The 16628-nt window shown below is 51.3% G+C and overlaps 1 protein-coding gene and 1 long non-coding RNA gene across 4 annotated transcripts; one reads left to right on the top strand and one right to left on the bottom strand.

Moving 5' to 3' along the window:
• Positions 1–574: 574 nt before the first annotated feature.
• On the bottom strand, positions 575–16326 carry TADA1 (transcriptional adaptor 1). 2 transcript variants are annotated; one of them, XM_008153168.3, is made up of 8 exons: positions 16163–16326; positions 12889–12980; positions 12583–12648; positions 6059–6156; positions 4589–4798; positions 3091–3242; positions 1594–1756; positions 575–1190 (listed from the first exon to the last, which is right to left on the bottom strand). In XM_008153168.3, exons 1-8 carry the CDS (start codon positions 16234–16236, stop codon positions 1038–1040), a joined length of 1008 nt encoding a protein of 335 aa, XP_008151390.1. In that variant the 5' UTR covers positions 16237–16326; the 3' UTR covers positions 575–1037. The 2 variants fall into 2 exon arrangements, with proteins under 2 accessions (XP_008151390.1, XP_027983603.1); XM_028127802.2 differs by lacking the exon at positions 12583–12648.
• Positions 6858–12612, top strand: LOC129147928 (uncharacterized). Of its 2 annotated transcripts, none has more exons than XR_008555149.1 (3): positions 6858–7215; positions 11529–11741; positions 12496–12612. It is a non-coding gene; the product is annotated as an uncharacterized LOC129147928 (long non-coding RNA). The 2 variants fall into 2 exon arrangements; XR_008555150.1 differs by having other exon boundaries at positions 12522–12606.
• Positions 16327–16628: the final 302 nt, after the last annotated feature.

The raw sequence follows: 16628 nt of genomic DNA, 5'->3' as shown, positions 1-16628 counted from the left end.
TTTTGGCATCAGTAGGGGGGTCCAGGAACCAACCCCCCACGGATACTGAGGGATAGCTAAGTTCTGGGAAGCCACAGGTTGTAAGTGAATATCTGACTGCACTGGGGGTTGGCGCCCCTAACACCCACACTGTTCAGGAGTCAACTGCATACCCACCAACACTACCTCTTGAGTAAAAGGCAATGTATCTCTAAAAACAAGCCTGGTTGTCAGTATCACTGCCAAATGAAAATTATTTTCACTTTATCATGTGAAAAGATAGAAACAGGAATTGGAGAATTACACGTAGCAATGCAACATGTTCACGTAAACTTTAAACATCCTAGGGGAATGATGAATAGATGAACCTGCCAGTCAGCGTCCGGGAATATTAACTAAATGGAGGGAACTTGAGTCACGAGGAGACATTTCATGAGGTTAACCAATTAATTCTAAGAGTCTGTTGTGGTGTTTCTGTCCAGTAGCACGGTCTGTCGGAGCCATACTGTCCATGGAGTGGTAATGATTTGTAGGGCGCTGCCTAAAGAATATCTGTTGAAAATTACACCGGTCACTAAGGGAGGTATCTGATTCTTAACACTGCAGGTTACTTCAACCGAATTCCAAGAGCACGCTTTTCTCAGGAGTCAGGCGGAAACTTGGGCTGCCGGACACTGAGCAGAGGATGCCACTGGACTCACAGGTGTCCTGCAGGTCACAGGGGCAAAGCTCTAACAGCGAGCGTCCTTGTTCTAGGAGGTCACCTACCTGACACGCAGACCAGAGGACCCGGCACCTCAGGTCCTGGCCTTTCCCACTGCAGGCAACTTCCTCAGCGCCCACCCTACGGGGACACGTCCACACACAGATATGGGTCCCTCACGAAGTCAGATTTCTACTAACGGCTTCACAGTAGCAACACAAAATGTACTCAATGTCCCATTTCCATAGGAAAGGCTATATTTACACTGTCCACTCCAGTCCTGAAGTGTGGACCCGAGACATTCAATGCTCAATAAGCAGTGTTTGCGGCGTGACTCGGCAGAGCAGGGGGTGACTCAGTAGAGCAGAAGCCCCTCCTTGGCGGCCAGGCGCTGCCTGTGCACCTGGTCCTGCCGCAGCTCCTCGTGGGTGGGATGCCAGAGCTTCGTGATGACCCTCTCGACGTTGAGCGCGTACACAGTGTGCGTGGGAATGACTTCCCTGTGCACCTGGATCGAACAGGACGGGTCTCAGTTACACTCAGGACATCGACTTTTCTAACATGGAAAAGGTTTAGATCCACAAAACACTCACACAAAAGACACACAACTTATAAACTTCAAGCCAGAACCTAACGAATCCCAAGCCAACTAACAAGAAAACAGGAAATAACAAGGTTCTGAAATAGAAATAAGGGAACAAGGGTTTTTTTTTTTTCCCTTTTCTTTCTCACTGGGGAGGTGTGGGGGATGGGAGAGAAATTAGGAAGGACTCGGGCCCAGGACTTGGAAATGAGGGGGGATGAATGGCTTTAACAGAAAACAGCCCAAACTGAAAACCGAAAGGCCGGGAAGTGGGCAAGCTCCTGCATGCCACCCTCAACCCAGGAAAACCTCAGGAGCCAGGAGTTACCTGCAAAGCTTCAAAAAGGTCGTGCATGTTCACGGGAGGCAGGGGCGCGGGGAGGGTGTCCCCGGAGCATGCCAGCAGGAGTGCGGCCTGCTGCTCCGCGTCGTCGGGGTGCGGGTGGGCGGCTGAGTTCTGGCCGACACAAGAGGCAGGGAGGGCTGGCGGGCTGAAAACAGAGGATGTTAGAAACCCCCGGCAGCTCCGAGGAACACCTACCGGCGAGACTAGGAACGGGCTGCAGGAATGCACCTATACAAAGATCTAAAAGGGAAGCAGGAACCCAGCTATTTTTTAGTGAGTGCATATACGAAGAGAAGAATTTTCATTTTTGAAGCCAGCCCATCCGGCACGCAGGAAACAAAATGTAGAGCAACTATTGACCCCCTCCCTCCACAATATTAAAATATTTACTACACTCCAGATACAAAGCCAAGATTGTTCCCTGCCCTTAAAGAGCTTCTAGTTGAAAAAACATAATAGACCTTAATTCAAGGAAGAGGAAACAAAACACCGACTTGGAGAGGAAGGTGGATGTGCTGGAACCAACAGGATCGGGAAGAACCCGCCAGAAGACACGGCCTGCACAAGGGCGGCCACAGGCCAAAGGCAGGCCCCCGGGAAACTAACCCATCCGGCCGTGCCCAGGGCCCAGGGCCCAGCGCCACAGGTGGGAAGTCGGGCATCGTTTCAGCACCGGACACAGCAGACCCTATGCGAGAACACGCCGGCGTGAGCCACTCAGGAGGTGACGCGGAGGACAGCGTGGGCCCCAGACCAAGCAGCCCTGTTCCGGAAACGCCACCGGAGGAGCCTGGGTGACTGCGCGGGGAGAGGCGGCTCAGAGGCCTGGCAGGTCAGGGGTGCTGTCCCCAGAAATCACCACTGCAGGAGCCCCCGTTTTGGTTTGTTTTCTCTAGAACGACTTACAACTGAGAACCAGTAATCCAAACACAGGCCTGCAGGAGACAGAACGACTTACAAATGAGAACGACTTACAAATGAGAACCAGTAATCCAAACACAGGCCTGCAGGAGAATGAGAACTGATCGGCACCTCCCTGGTGGGTCGTGAGCCCGGGCGGAGGAGCTGAGCCCAGGCCCTCGGAGGCAGGAACGGGTGCGGGCACAGCCCCTCCCTGTGGCACCAACACTGCCTCTCCCCCACTTCTCACTCCCTCCCCATCTGTCCCACCTCCCTCCTCACCCTGCGCCTGCATCACTCCCGCCTCCCCAACCAGCTTTCTCCCAAGCATCTCTCAGTCGCCATGACCAGATGCACCACGCCCAGCACTTGCAGAAATGCAGTCACTTCCGTTCCCACAAGGAAACTGTCTTTCTTCCCAAAGGCTTAAAATGCGGACAGAATTCTGTGGGAAGCGGCGGGTGAACAACACAATAAAGTAAATCATTCCGCTCTCAGGGCCCCGCACACTTACGGCCACACCAACCCCTTACCTGACAGCGGTCCGTACACAGAGCAGTGTCGCCGCCAGGCACATACCTTTCTATTAAGCTGTTGTACACCACGATGCTGTTCCTCAGGTATGGCTGGGGGGTCACGTTACTTCCAAAGGCGTATTTAAAGTGACCGTCTCGCAATCGATATGCTTTCCTTCTTGACACAACCGATGCCAATATGTCCTTAAGATGATTCTGTAAAACAAGAAGAAAAACAGCATGAAGTCCTGTTTAAGAGCAAATCCTCAAACTTCCCCTGAGCTGCTCACGCTCACAGGACGCAGCCGATGGGATGGGTGTGGTGCCCTTGCTGGACCATGTGAGGCTCACCAAGGAGCCAGACCGGAGGGCCAGGAGGAGGGAGGTGGGCTGTTTTACCGTGTTCTACTTCAGGCGGGCTTGTTCTACATGGAATTTACTTTAAAAGGTTTCATATCTCTAAATTTGCTCCTCTCAAAAATGATTTCAGCCTGGCCGGTGTGGCTCAGTGATTGAGCGTCGACCTATAAACAGGGAGAGGTCACGGTTCCATTCCCGGTCAGGGCACGTGCCGGGGTTGTAGGCTCGATCCCCAGTGAGGGGCGTGCAGAAGGCAACCGATCAATGATTCTCTCTCATCACTGAAGTTTCTCTCTCTCTCCCTCTCCCCTCCTCTCTGAAATCAATAAAAAAAATTTTTTTAAATGATTTTCAGATAGCTTTAAATAAAAGCACAAAAATAAGTAATTTTCTTTAAAAAGAGGCAACACACCTTGAAACTTGCCTTAAAAAGTTTCAAGCTCTGGGGTTTCTGGGTTACAGTGCCCAATCCACTGAGCCCCTCCCCTGCAGAGAGCCTGGGCTCTCTCAGAAGCGATGTAAACACAGGTACACAGGACATAGAAAATTCGGGGTTTCATCCCTTCACCTTATGAAAGCCAAGTATGTAAGAGGGCTGGCGAAGGGACAGCCTCGTCCCAGCCTGCCCTTGTTATCGGGATCAGGGATAGCATTTCAATGACACCAGTGAGATCCTCTCCCATCAGGAGTTCACGGCACAGTTTACAATTTCCGCACACGGAGCTCACTGTCATGTTTGTAACTTAAATCTCCGAGGTCCGGGTGAGAAAGGGAGACCCAGAGAAGTGCAAGGTGACCCAGCGTCCCTGGAGCACCTGTGCACGCCAGGCCCCAGGGACACTCTCCGGTAACGACGTGAAAAACCGAGTGCATGACGGAGCGTCTGCGACAGGAACCCACTGCGCAGACGCCGCGTCGAGCTCTCCTAATGCCAGACACAGCGACGATCTCATTTGCCCTTAAAAACTGCTCCCTTGCTGACAGATGACACATGGGCTCGAACACCAGTCGCCTTCGGGAAGCTCGCCTGTAAAGCGAAGGCACTGGCCTGGAGTGCGATGCGTTTCTCCCTCAGAAGAAAACTACGTGAATGCTGACAATTCTGAGATCAGTGACAAGTGGGGCCTTTTCTTGCAGCAGCAACTTCCAACCACACACACAAGCTCATCACACGCAACCGTTTCTGCCACCAGCAAACCCACCTCCACGGCGTAGACCACCGCCGACACGGCCTCCTCGGTGACGTTGTCCAAGCCGTGCTCGTACGCCGTCACGATCATCCGCCCCTCCAGCTGACCCCGCGTGGGCAGCATCATTGTGTGGGAACACAGTTTCAAGTCATCGTCATCTTGGGGATCCTTTGCCACAAACTGCTGGGCTCCCGAGAGGGGGTTCTGAGGCTGGAATCTGTGCTGAGTAAGAAAACCTTTCAAAGTTATTCATTACAGCGGCGAGGAACGAGACGCCAACAAGAGTAACCGACGTCCTGGACTGCACAGCCCACAGAGCCACGCCGCCAGGACCACGCCACCAGGTGAAAACCAAAAAAGCAACGCGTCATGCGCAAATAGACTCACGCGTGTTTCCTGGAAAGAGCGGAGGCGTGGCTTGAGGGAGCATGCTAGCATGCATAGCCGATAGTTGTAATAATTAGCATCTCTGTAACCACAGAGCACATGGCTCTGGGCTAGAGTAACCATCAAGGAGAAGGTTTAAAGCTACATTCAAACAGTGAGCGCGCGTTAAGTGTACATGAAGCAGGCAGGTTCTGAACGCGTCAGGGCGTAATCGCTCCTTCAGGTAACCCTGGGAAGTCTTGCTCCCCAGCAGGACAGGCCTAACAGCCAGTGCTCCAAGGCAGCGCTGTGCAGTGCAGGGTAACTACTTAGTTCCTGCTGCCTTCTCCTTGCAATTCCCAACACGACGTCGCCACACTCATCATTTAAAATCGTTTTTCTCCATCTTTTTTCTGCTCATAAAACTTCAGCCGTGCTCTGGGAGACGCCGAGAGCCCCTTTATATTCTCCGTCATCATCCAGAGACGGGCCCCTGGCAGCTTGTGTGTAAGCCCAACATACCACACTTCGCAGCTAATACGTTTGAAGTTTGTATTAGAAAAGCAACACTTGTTTTTCCCATTTTCCAGGGGAAACACTGCATTTTACATCAAGCACGTGTGTGAACAAGGAGGCGTCCCGGGTCCGATGCCTCCAGGGTGAATGCTGCTGAGGCGGGATCGATGCTGGTGGCGCTAATCCAGAGCTATCGCTTCCCAGTCAACACCCGGAGCAGGGAGGCTTTCAGGAAACTTTGTTCCCTCGGGAAAAGCCAGTTTCTCTGAAACTGTACCAACTCTACAGCCAAACGCCCCTGAGCCTCCTCGGCTGACCCACAGCTCGGGCTGCTGGGCAAGCCAGGCCCCCGCCCTGCGGCTCAGGCCTCCTGCACCGTGGGACACAAGTCCCTGCAGAGAAACACTGCAGAGGAGAAAGAACACGGGCACAGCTTCCAAATCACTGAAAAATCACTGATTCTACTGAGAACGTGAATGTTTATGCAATAACAAACCAGAATGAGAAAAATGCAGGCACCAACTTCACAAACGGTAACACCTTTCCCCCACAGGACTTCACATTCATTTAAAAACCCAGACCTACTGACGAACAACCTACATCAAATTTCTGGCGCACAGAAGACATCTTCTTCCTTCCCTTCGGCTTCCCGGGCTTGGCTGCGGAGCCACCTGTCCAGGGCAAGGACCCGGCACCCTCTAGGAGACAGGAAGCAAGGACCGTGAGAGAAAGTAACGAGTCGGAAACTGCGAAGTGTTTTCATTTTGGGCTAAAAAAAGTATGGAATGCTCAAAAAATATAAATAAAAAATAAATTCACATCTTTTTCTGCTTCTCTAAACAAAATTATCAATTCCCTCCACTTCCTTTTCTAGCTGTAACCAAAATTACTCTCAGGATGACAGCCTGGTTTTCCACACCATAGCTACTGTCCCTGCAGCCGTGTCACAGAGGGAGGACCATCGGCTACTGTCCCTGCAGCCGTGTCACAGAGGGAGGACCGTCATCTACTGTCCCTGCAGCCGTGTCACAGAGGGAGGACCGTCGGCTACTGTCCCTGCAGCCGTGTCACAGAGGGAGGACCGTCGGCTACTGTCCCTGCAGCCGTGTCACAGAGGGAGGACCGTTGGCTAGTCCCTGCAGCCGTGTCACAGAGGGAGGACCGTCGGCTACTGTCCCTGCAGCCGTGTCACAGAGGGAGGACCGTCGGCTACTGTCCCTGCAGCCGTGTCACAGAGGGAGGACCGTCATCTACTGTCCCTGCAGCCGTGTCACAGAGGGAGGACCATCGGCTACTGTCCCTGCAGCCGTGTCACAGAGGGAGGACCGTCGGCTACTGTCCCTGCAGCCGTGTCACAGAGGGAGGACCGTCGGCTACTGTCCCTGCAGCCGTGTCACAGAGGGAGGACCGTCGGCTACTGTCCCTGCAGCATATCACAGAAGCAGAGCAGGGTTTTCTAGCTCAGGACGGGGAACCAAGCATGTGTGCTAACCTGCTCTCCTTCAGGACCTGCTAAAAATGGCAACAGAGGAAAGTAAGGGGCCCGCCCACACAGCAGACGAAGAGGACAATGAGGAGGGGACAAGATGAGATCTCCACAGATTTGCACAGTGGGCTGAAGGTGCTGGCTTACAGAGCAGACACGAGGTGGCCATGACCAGCTAGCAAACCAACGCCACGGACCTCATCACAGGCGGGGCAATGAGGCGGGAGTCAACCTGCCCAGGAGAAACCGAAAGGATCTGGATTCGGAGAAGGTGAGTGCAGCGGGCACCAGGAGGGACCCGTAATACCATCTGTGGAAGGTCTACAGGCAAAGGTCATCCACACAAACCCTTCCCTCCCAGCCGGGCTCAGTACAGGGCAGAAATGCAGGGTGCCCTGTTCACACAGCTGCCTAGCCCTGTGCGGGGCTGGCTGAGTTCCGGGGCAGTCACTGCCCTGAGGCCAGCCCTGCTCACTGCCGTCCACGCGGTACCTAACACAGGTGGGGAGAGCACCTCTGGGTTTACTAAGGTAGCTGGGCTGCATGCTGGCCTCCAAGGAAGAAGCCCATTCTTAAACATGAAGCCCCAGGCGTCTGACAATAATCCACCCGAAGCACCTTAAGAAAGACCAAGTTAAGCAAACGAAAATAGAGGTTCGAGAGGTAAAGGATCCAGGCTACACAGAGGACTCAAGTCACTCCTAGCTGGTGTCCGCAGAGAAGTCTGAGAAGTCACATATCCATAAAACAAAAGAAGATTCTATGGAAATGCTGAATTTAAGGATGCAGGAGACAGAAAGGCTGGAAAAGGAGTTGAGGAAATCTCACAAAACACAGAGCAGTAAGATGATGAAACACACGTCTAAAATCAGTACATCCAGAGAGAGAATGAAGCATCTATATGAGGAGCTACTGAGGGCCCAGACAGAAAACACGCGTAGCTGTCTCTGAGAACAGGGCGAGGGTGGGAAGAAGCTTTTCATTGTAAGACCTTCTGCACTATTCTCTTTAGCCATCAACATATTGTTCAGTGTTAATGAAAAACAGTCAAAGTAATACAAGCTCATTGTAATTCACTTGAAAAAAATACCCTCCAAATTTTTTAAGAGAAAAATAAAATCACCCATCATCCTAGCAAAACATTATTTCCATTTTGATGTATTTGGAAGGATGAGTTTTTAGTTTTCCGTTTTTACTTTATTTTTAAAAATATGTTTTTATTGATTTTAGAGAGAGGAAGGGAGAGGGATAGAGCGATAGAAACATTGATGAGAGAGATACATCGATCGGCTGCCTCCTGCATGCCCCCTACTGGGGATGGAGCCTGCAACCCAGGCAATGTATCCTGACCGGTGATCTCTTGGTTCATGGGCTGATGCTCAACCATTGAGCCACACCGGCTGGGAAAGAAGGATGAGTTTTTAAAGCTTTGGAAAAAAATCCTCCCAGTTCCTTGGTTTAGAAAGAACTGTTTGGGACATCATCGCTCCAGGCATCTCGGCACCCAGACCTCACTTGGGAAGGTCAGCCAACCTGGACCTCAGGTGACGCTGCTGTCCTGTGGCCAGATGCTCTGGGTGAGGAAGCCAAGCGTGATGAGGACAGACAGCGAGGACAGGAACTGCGGGGAGGCAGCTGGGAGCCACTCACACGTGCTCTTGGGTGGGGCCTTGGGAGCTAATTTTCTTCTGTTCTGAGGTCTGTTTCCTAATCTATAAAAAGAGGCTCAAATGCCCCTAGCAAGTTGCTGTGGGGATTAACGTGATGCACGTGAATGTCCAGCCCACTGCAGCCACTCTATACATAGTTATTAAATGACTTTTCCTGCCCAGCCAGGATACAGACCACCACCTGCAAGGGCTGTCGGTTCAGACCCACATTTCTGTATTTTACTTGTAAGAGAAATCTTCTCTTTGTTGCTAGCCAATCCTACCTAATAAAAGAGTAATATGCAAGTTGACCGCACCTTCGCTACGCCCAAGCCACGCCTACCAGCCAATCAGGGCGAATATGCAAATTAACCCAACCAAGATGGCGGTTAATTTGCATATCAAGACAGCGTAGAAAGAAGCCAAGCCTGCAGAAGGGAGCGAAGCTTCGGAGAAGCAAGCAAGCGGGGTGGTGGAGAAGGAAGGGAAGCAGGCGGGGCCGGGGGAGAAGGGAGGAAAGCAGGTGGGGCAGCGACCGCAGCAGGAAGCCCTATTGCAGGAATCTTCCTGCAACGGGCCACTAGTATTAAATAATTTCATTTCGAGAAAATATATTTTGGGTGTTGATGGAGAAATAATCTGTCAGATTCCAAATGTTTCTTTACTTATCTAAAAACTAGAGGCCCGGTTCATGAAATTCATGATTAGGGGGGTGTGTCCCTCAGCCCAGACTGCACCCTCTCCAATCTGGAATCCCTTGAGGGATGTCCAACCACCTGTTTAGGCCCGATCCCGGTTCCCAACCGCTCTCCTGCCTCTGCCTGATTGCCCCTAACCGCTTCTGCTTGCCAGCCTGATCACCCCCTAACCACTCCCCTGCCAGCCCAATCGATGCCTAACTGCTCCCTGGCCGGCTCGATTGCCTCTAACTGCCCTCCCCAGCCATCCTGGTCACCCCTAACTGCCCTCCCCTGCCAGTCTGGTTGCCCCTAACTGCCCTCCCCTGCAGGCCTGCCCCCCCCCCAACTGTCCTCTCCTGTAGGCCTGGCCCCCTCCAACTGCCCTCCCCTGCAGGCCTGGTCCCCCCCAATTGCCCTCCTCTGCAGGCCTAGTCCCCCCAACTGCCCTCCCCTGTAGGCCTGGGTCCCCCCCAACTGTCCTCCCTTGCTGGCTTGGTCTCCCCCAACTGTCCTCCACTGCAGGCCTGGTCCCCCGCAACTGCCCTTCTCTGCTGGCCTGATCACCCCTAACTGCCCACAACTGCCCTCTCCTGCAAGCCATCTTGTGGCAGCCATCTTGTGTCCACATAGGGGCAGCCACCTTTGACTACATGGGGGCAGCCATCTTGTGTCTTGGAGTGATGGTCAATTTGCATATTACTCCTTTATTAGATTATTCGATAGGATGGCCAATAATAAACATTCAAGAATATCAAAGGTTTTATTTAATTCAGGTCAACCAGCTATACTTATTAATAACTCTCTATATTTGCTAAGCATTTTTGTGGGTTTTTGTGTATTAACCTTTTGCACTCAGATGTCGAGTGTGACTCGACACGGTTAGCATCGGTAGCAGCTCGTATGTCGAGCCACACTCGACACGTAGTTTCACTGCGGGGGGGAAGAGGGATTTTTGTCTATTTTTCCAGTATCTTTTCTTGTTTTCATTAGCATGAAAAGACAAGTAAAATGTAAATGCCGTCTCAACTGATGCCACCACCTAAGCTTCACCAATGGCATCTTCAAAGGCTATTTGTTTCTAAGACACATCAGTCACGTGAAAAAGGTTAGACCAGTACACTAACTTCCAGGGGTAGATTATTATCCACTAACTTAGAGCAACGGGCCACTAGTATTAAATAATTTCATTTCGAGAAAATATATTTTGGGTGTTGATGGAGATGGAAAGCTCCATATAATCACACCTCACCCTAACAAAAAACACAAAGATTGTGTTGTTTGTTCTAACAGAAAAATCAAAGGAGGAAGAAGAGAGACGATTTATATTTGCAAAACATGTGAATGTAAACCAGGTCTTCATGTGGGTGAATGTTTCAAAAAATATCACACCATGAAAAATTATAGAGATTAAAATTACTCTTTGAATGTATCAAAATTTGAAATATAAAAAAAAAATCCAAATAAATAAGTTTGTATGAAAAGAAACTCCAGTTTTTTATTCTACTGCCAAGCTTTGTAAAATCTGGGGTATTTAAAAAATTAAATCCCGAGTAGAATAAAGGAATCGAGAAAAAAGTGAGTGCAAAGGGTTAATCCTTACCCGAGGATATTTTTCCATTGATTTTTAGGGAGAGTGGGAGGGGAAAAGACAGAGAGAAACATAAATGTGAGAGAAGCACATAGATGGGTTGTTTCCTGCACGAGCCCGGACCAGGGCCCAGGCCTACAACCAAAGTATGTGCCCTTGACCGGAATTGAACCCGGAACCCTTTGGTCCGCAGGCAGACACTCTATCCACTGTCCCAAACTGACTAGGGCACAGGCATTTTGTATTTTTAAAAGCACCTTTTTACTTGTTATTTCATCTGCTTATTTATTTATTTAAATATATTTTTATTGATTTCAGAGAGGAAGGGAGAGGGAGAGAGATAGAAACATCAATAATGAGAGAATCACTGATTGGCTGCCTCCTGCACGCCCCCCACTGGGGATCAAGCCCGCAATCTGGGCATGTGCCCTTGACTGGAATCGAACTTGGGACCTTTCAGTCCAAAGGCCGACACTACCCACTGAGCCAAACCGGTTAGGGCTGCTTATTTATTTATTTGTTTGTTTATTTATTTATTTATTATCCCGTAGGTTCGACATCACTCTCTCTATTTTACAAATTAAAGCTAAGACCATCCAATAATTAACTCCTTTCTCTAAGCTAAACCTGTACCCAGGGCTCCACTCAACCAGGGTTTCTATTTCAGATCGCTTATCTCTTGGGCGTGTGGTGCCTCACAGTACGCTCAGAAGTGAGATCTGCCTCAAAAGACAGATCTGATCCTCACGGTGCTGGTTCTCCGATCAAATCAGCTTTTCACAATGAAGTGGATTACCTCTACGACCCACCTGGCCCAAGTCCACTCTAACTGAACAGAACACAGAAGCCTGACACGTGTGAGCCCGTGCAGTGAGGGCAGGTGAGGGTTAGGGACTTCTTGGAGGGGGAACTGGGCTCCAGGAGACCTTTTCTGAATTCTTTATCACACAATAGGTGTTGGCACAGGGATGGATGATACAAAATACCGGCCATTTCTAGATAAATATGGGCTTTTCATACATGATCATCAGCATCTCCATAGCCCTTTTTAAAAAAATTCAACTTAATCGACAGCAGGAGGTACCTAAGAATGCACTTTTTAACAAGAGCCCAGGCTAAGTTTTATCATGGGGCAAATTTTGCATGTAATCAATTATTTGTTTTGGACTAATTGATTAAAACAAGATGGCTGAAAGAGGTGGCTTGTACCACTTAAGCTCCAAGCAATTAGGGACACGGGCGGGGGGGGGGGGTGTTTCTATCAACACCTGTTTAGTTCAACCTCCCAATAGGCTGCTGTCTAGGACCTTTTGTTTTTCACCAATAATCGGTCAAACACACACGTGGAAGCTCTAACCTACCTGCCAGGTGCCAGTTATCTCACAAGTGGAAGCCCAGGGTCCCCAAAGGTTGTAATCCCCACTCCCTCCATCTATGCAAACCCCCACTGCCCTCCCTGCACTGGCCTTCACTTCCTCATCCTGGCCACCCAGCCCTTCCCCACTTTGCCCAACTCCAGTGTGTGAAGTCCAGCGGGGTGGGGGGTCATGACCAAAGGCGCTGTGAGTCTAGGGAGAGCCCTGCTTTAACATGGGCATAAAGGAATCTGCACCAGCACCCACCCCCTTTCTCAGCCCTTCAAAGGACATTTCGCTTGCAGACACACGTGTCTGTTTCTGGAAGCTGAGGCCAGTGTCTTGGGCGTATTGCGGCTCCCTTACCTGGGGTAGACACCAAAATCTGGCACCGGGTGAGAATGGCCAGGAGGAACTCGTTGTGAGAATGCACTGTAAAAGGGAGGAGTGCCGGAGTCAAATACACCGTATTTACAACCAAGGAAACCACTACTTCAGTGTAGCTTTTAAGGATTTTGGATATCCCCCGTTCTGCCGTTCTTTACACTTAATTTTAAATATCCACATTATTAAAACGACCTTATATACCACCAAAATCAAACTTTTTTTTTTAAGTGAAAAGACTAATTTATTGCAAACCTGGGAACCCCCCCAGGTGGGCAGCTATTTTACCATTATCCTGTGTGAGAAGTCTATGAGCTTCCAGGTCAAACTCCTCTTTGCTGATCTTCTGCTTGAACCACAGCTTCAGGTTGGCCCAGTACCTGCAGGGGCAGGAACGGTATGAAGAACCACAGGCCGTTTCTCCCCCGCGTTCACCACCCCGAGGACAGTTTCTACTGCCTAGTGTGAGGGTGAGGGCCCTGATCTCCACCCAGAATGTGACTACTTGGAGACAGGGCCTTTCGAGAGGGCTCAGTTCCCATGGGGGTGTCAGGGTGGACCCTGACCCACCGTGACTGGTGTCCTTATGAGACAGGTCAGAGAGAGACACGAGACAATGGCCATCGCCAAGCCCAGGGGAGAGGCCTCAGAAGAAACCGGCCCTGCTGACCCTGGATGTCAGACTTCCAGCCTCCAGACGGTGGGAAATACATGCCCGTTTGGGTCCCCCAGTCCGTGGCATTGTTATGGCCACCCCCGCAGACAGCACACCTGGCAATCAGAACACCAACGGGAGGGCAAGGGCGGAAAGTCCTCCGTGAAAGGGGCTGACAGGCAGTCACAGAGTCGGACTCGTGGGCCAAGTGGCCAAAAGCACAGCTGTCCCTTTCCTTCCTCACTGACCCCTTCTCAGAGGCGACTACTCTTCAGAAGCCTGCATTCAATATTCGCAGTTAAAGTATCACTGGCTCTAGTTAACAATGCTGTGCTGCATCTTTGAGAGCTGCTACGAGAGATCTTAAAAGGTCTTATCATAAGGAAAAAAACTGTGTTTTTTTTGTGTGTTACTTTTCACCTGAAGGAATTTTTTCCCATTGATTTTTGGAGTGGAAGGGAGAGGGGAGGAAGAGGAGGAGAGAGAGAGAAAAAAGCATTGATGTGAAAGAGACACATCAATTGGTTGCCTCCCACACCCTCCCCAACCTGGACTGGGGATGAAACCTGCAACCCAGGTATGTAACCTTGACTGGGACTCGAACCCGTGACCCTCTGATGTGTGAGCTGCCGCTCTAACCACATAGTACACCAGCCAGGGCAACCTATTTAGTGTATGGTAATGATGGTAAGTAGACTCACTGTGGTGATCATTCTGCAATATTTACAAATACGAAATCATCCTGTTGTACATCCAAAACTATAATTCAATTTCAAAATAGATGTATATATTAAAATGTGTGTGTTTTATGGGCTGGGGAGTGGTCATTAATACTGTTTCTGGCTCACCTCTTTCCTTTCAAATACAGTCCAGTTTCAATCTAACTGGCTGAAGTAATTCGTTTCTAAAACGGCTCACCACCAAGAAAACACCCATAGATGTCAGAAACTTAGTGGTTTTAAAAGTAAAAAGCAACCGCTAATCATAAAAATAACTAGTTGACTGGTAGAAAAGAAAAGATCCAACCTTTTCTAACATAACACCACCTGAAATGAGTAAAATATATGAGTTTTTACATCCACACTTCTTGTTTCAGTGCTTAAGGAAGCTGCTCCCTGTTCCTCAAACAAGATTAAAAATTAGTACATGTCTCATAATCACTTTCAGTTCACACTTGTTTACTTTCTAATGCTCATCTGAGTTCCAAACAGGAAAAGAAAAAAAGCAGAGATTTCTCTGCCAGATGGTTTAATGCCCTCACTGCCATATGCCCCAAGCAGGGCCTCTCCTGCTCACCGATTAGCTTCTGGGCGCCTCAGCATGATCTCTGAACATACCTAGTCATGATCTGTCATGTACCTGGCCATGATCTGTGCATGGAACTGGCCATGATCTCTGCATGGACCTGGCCATGATCTCTGCATGGAACTGGCCATGATCTCTGCATGGAACTCGCCATGATCTCTGCATGGAACTGGCCACGATCTCTGTATGTACTGGCCATGATCTCTGCATGGAACTGGCTATGATCTCTGCATGGAACTGGCCATGATCTCTGCATGGAACTGGCCATGGATGAATGAAATTGCAGCCAAAGCTCTGGGTTCGAGTGAAAAAACTTTTTTTCCAGGAGAAAACACGCAGCCTTAATGGAATCTTAAAGTCACCTAAGACTTTCACTCAACAGCCAAACATGTTTAGTTCCAGAGCTTGCTACCACGTGTCACACGCTCAGTACTGATAACTTCCCAACAGTGGACGTTTAGAGGCCTTCTTGTTTTTAAAGGACGGGAACAATTAGGAAGTGAAATAGAGCTCTTTTCCCGTCCTCTTCTATCCAACAAGAGGTCAGTAACACAAGAAACTTGCATCAATAGTTTACAAGAAAGATGCACACAGATGCATGTCTGGAGCGTGTGAGCTGATTCAGAGCTGAGACGAGGCTCTGCAGGGAAGCTGTTCCAACACGGTGCTGTCTACCTGTGGGCAAACTCTGTGCCCAACCAGGCAGCCCTGGCTATCAAAGGCTGGAAGACTGACTCTAGTCTTGGTCCCTATGCTGACTTGCTGTATACCCACAGCCAAACGGCTGTTTTCCTCAACAATTCCAAAACCACGCCAGTCAGCCTGTGGAGGCGAGGCGTGCAAGTGGGTCAGACTAGGAAGCACCGGAGACACCTGGAGAAAAGCAGTAACACATGACCAAGTCACCCAAAACATTTAGCACCGGTTTGAACAGGACACTCCATCTCAGAGGTTGCTCCTACGATGGTAGGCCTGGGCCTTGACTGAACGATGGGTATTACACTCGCCCATTCAGCCTCTGACCCAACAGCGTCCTCGGTCCCCTGCTGTAACCAGGGGAAGGTGTGGCTGGGCACCTGGGCCCTTTGCAACCAACCCGTCAGGTATCAGGGCCAGGGGGTCCCAATCCTGCAGTGACTTACTCTCTGGATCGCCCTCTTCTCACCTATCAAGCGGGAATAACCGCACCTGGCTCCCATCTCTGCTGAGAGGTTACACGAGGCAGCACCTTAGACGTGAGCGCTTGGAAGGTGTTCCGAAGTGCCCACTCCTATTCTACCGGAGGGTCCGAAACGGCCGTCCTGGAGCGCCGGCCCCTCACCGAGCAGAGCCTCCGCCTCCAGGAAGCCCTCCTGGGGCGCCCCGCACCGGCCGCACCCGCGCAGGAGGCCAGGGCGTGAAGCGCGCTTCTCCCGCTCCGCCCAGGGCAGTCCCGGTGCCCGGGGAGGCGGGGAGGCGGCCTGCAGCGCGAGAGGCCCGGCGGCCCGCCCGGCGCAGAGGCCCCGCCGCCCGCGACGCCGGCTGCCCAGGCCCGGGCGGCGGGGGCGTCTGCGGGCGGCCGGGGCCGGGGCCCGCGCGGAGAAGGCAGGCCGCGCCGCTTACTGTTTCACGTTGTCCCCCAGCGCCTCGCTCAGGTTCTTCTTGGCCGCCTCCAGCTCGCTCACAAAGGTCGCCATTGCTCCCAGCTCCCGGCCCGACCGCACACCCGGCAGCCGCGCCGCGCAACCCAAGAACCAACGCGGCGGAGACCTCGCGCCGGAGGCCCAGCTCGCTCCCGCCCGCCCCGCCCCGCCCCCCCGACGCTGGAAGACGTCGGTTTGGTTGTCGGCTCCGCCCGCCTGCCCGCCGGACTGAAGGGAAAGGGCGGAGCCAAGTCCGCGGGCCGCTCAGCGCTCCTGCTCCGCCCCCCGGGTCACATGACCCCTCCGCACGGCGCGGCTGCAGCGCCACCTGCCGGGCTGGCGCGTCCCGCGCGTTCCTGAGCCGCCCGGCCCGAGTCCTTTCACCGGTGCCTTATCCCCCCGCCCGCCCACGTCAAACAGGACCTGCAGCATCAATTTTCTTTTCT

Source organism: Eptesicus fuscus, chromosome 22 (assembly GCF_027574615.1).
Source record: "Eptesicus fuscus isolate TK198812 chromosome 22, DD_ASM_mEF_20220401, whole genome shotgun sequence".
NCBI classification, from domain to species: Eukaryota; Metazoa; Chordata; class Mammalia; order Chiroptera; family Vespertilionidae; genus Eptesicus; species Eptesicus fuscus.
Note: the sequence above shows the minus strand (reverse complement) of the source record. Positions and strands in the feature narration are given on the sequence as shown.

Excerpts from the sequence above, each read along its gene's own strand:
- TADA1 (XM_008153168.3), bottom strand. The coding sequence starts at position 16,236 with ATGGCGACCTTTGTGAGCGAGCTGGAGGCGGCCAAGAAGAACCTGAGC. Across the intron at positions 6,157-12,582 it reads GATTTTGGTGTCTACCCCAG|AGGGTGCCGGGTCCTTGCCC; the intron begins GTAAGGGAGCCG and ends CCTGTCTCCTAG. Across the intron at positions 4,799-6,058 it reads CTGTGCGCCAGAAATTTGAT|CACAGATTCCAGCCTCAGAA; the intron begins GTAGGTTGTTCG and ends TTTCTTACTCAG.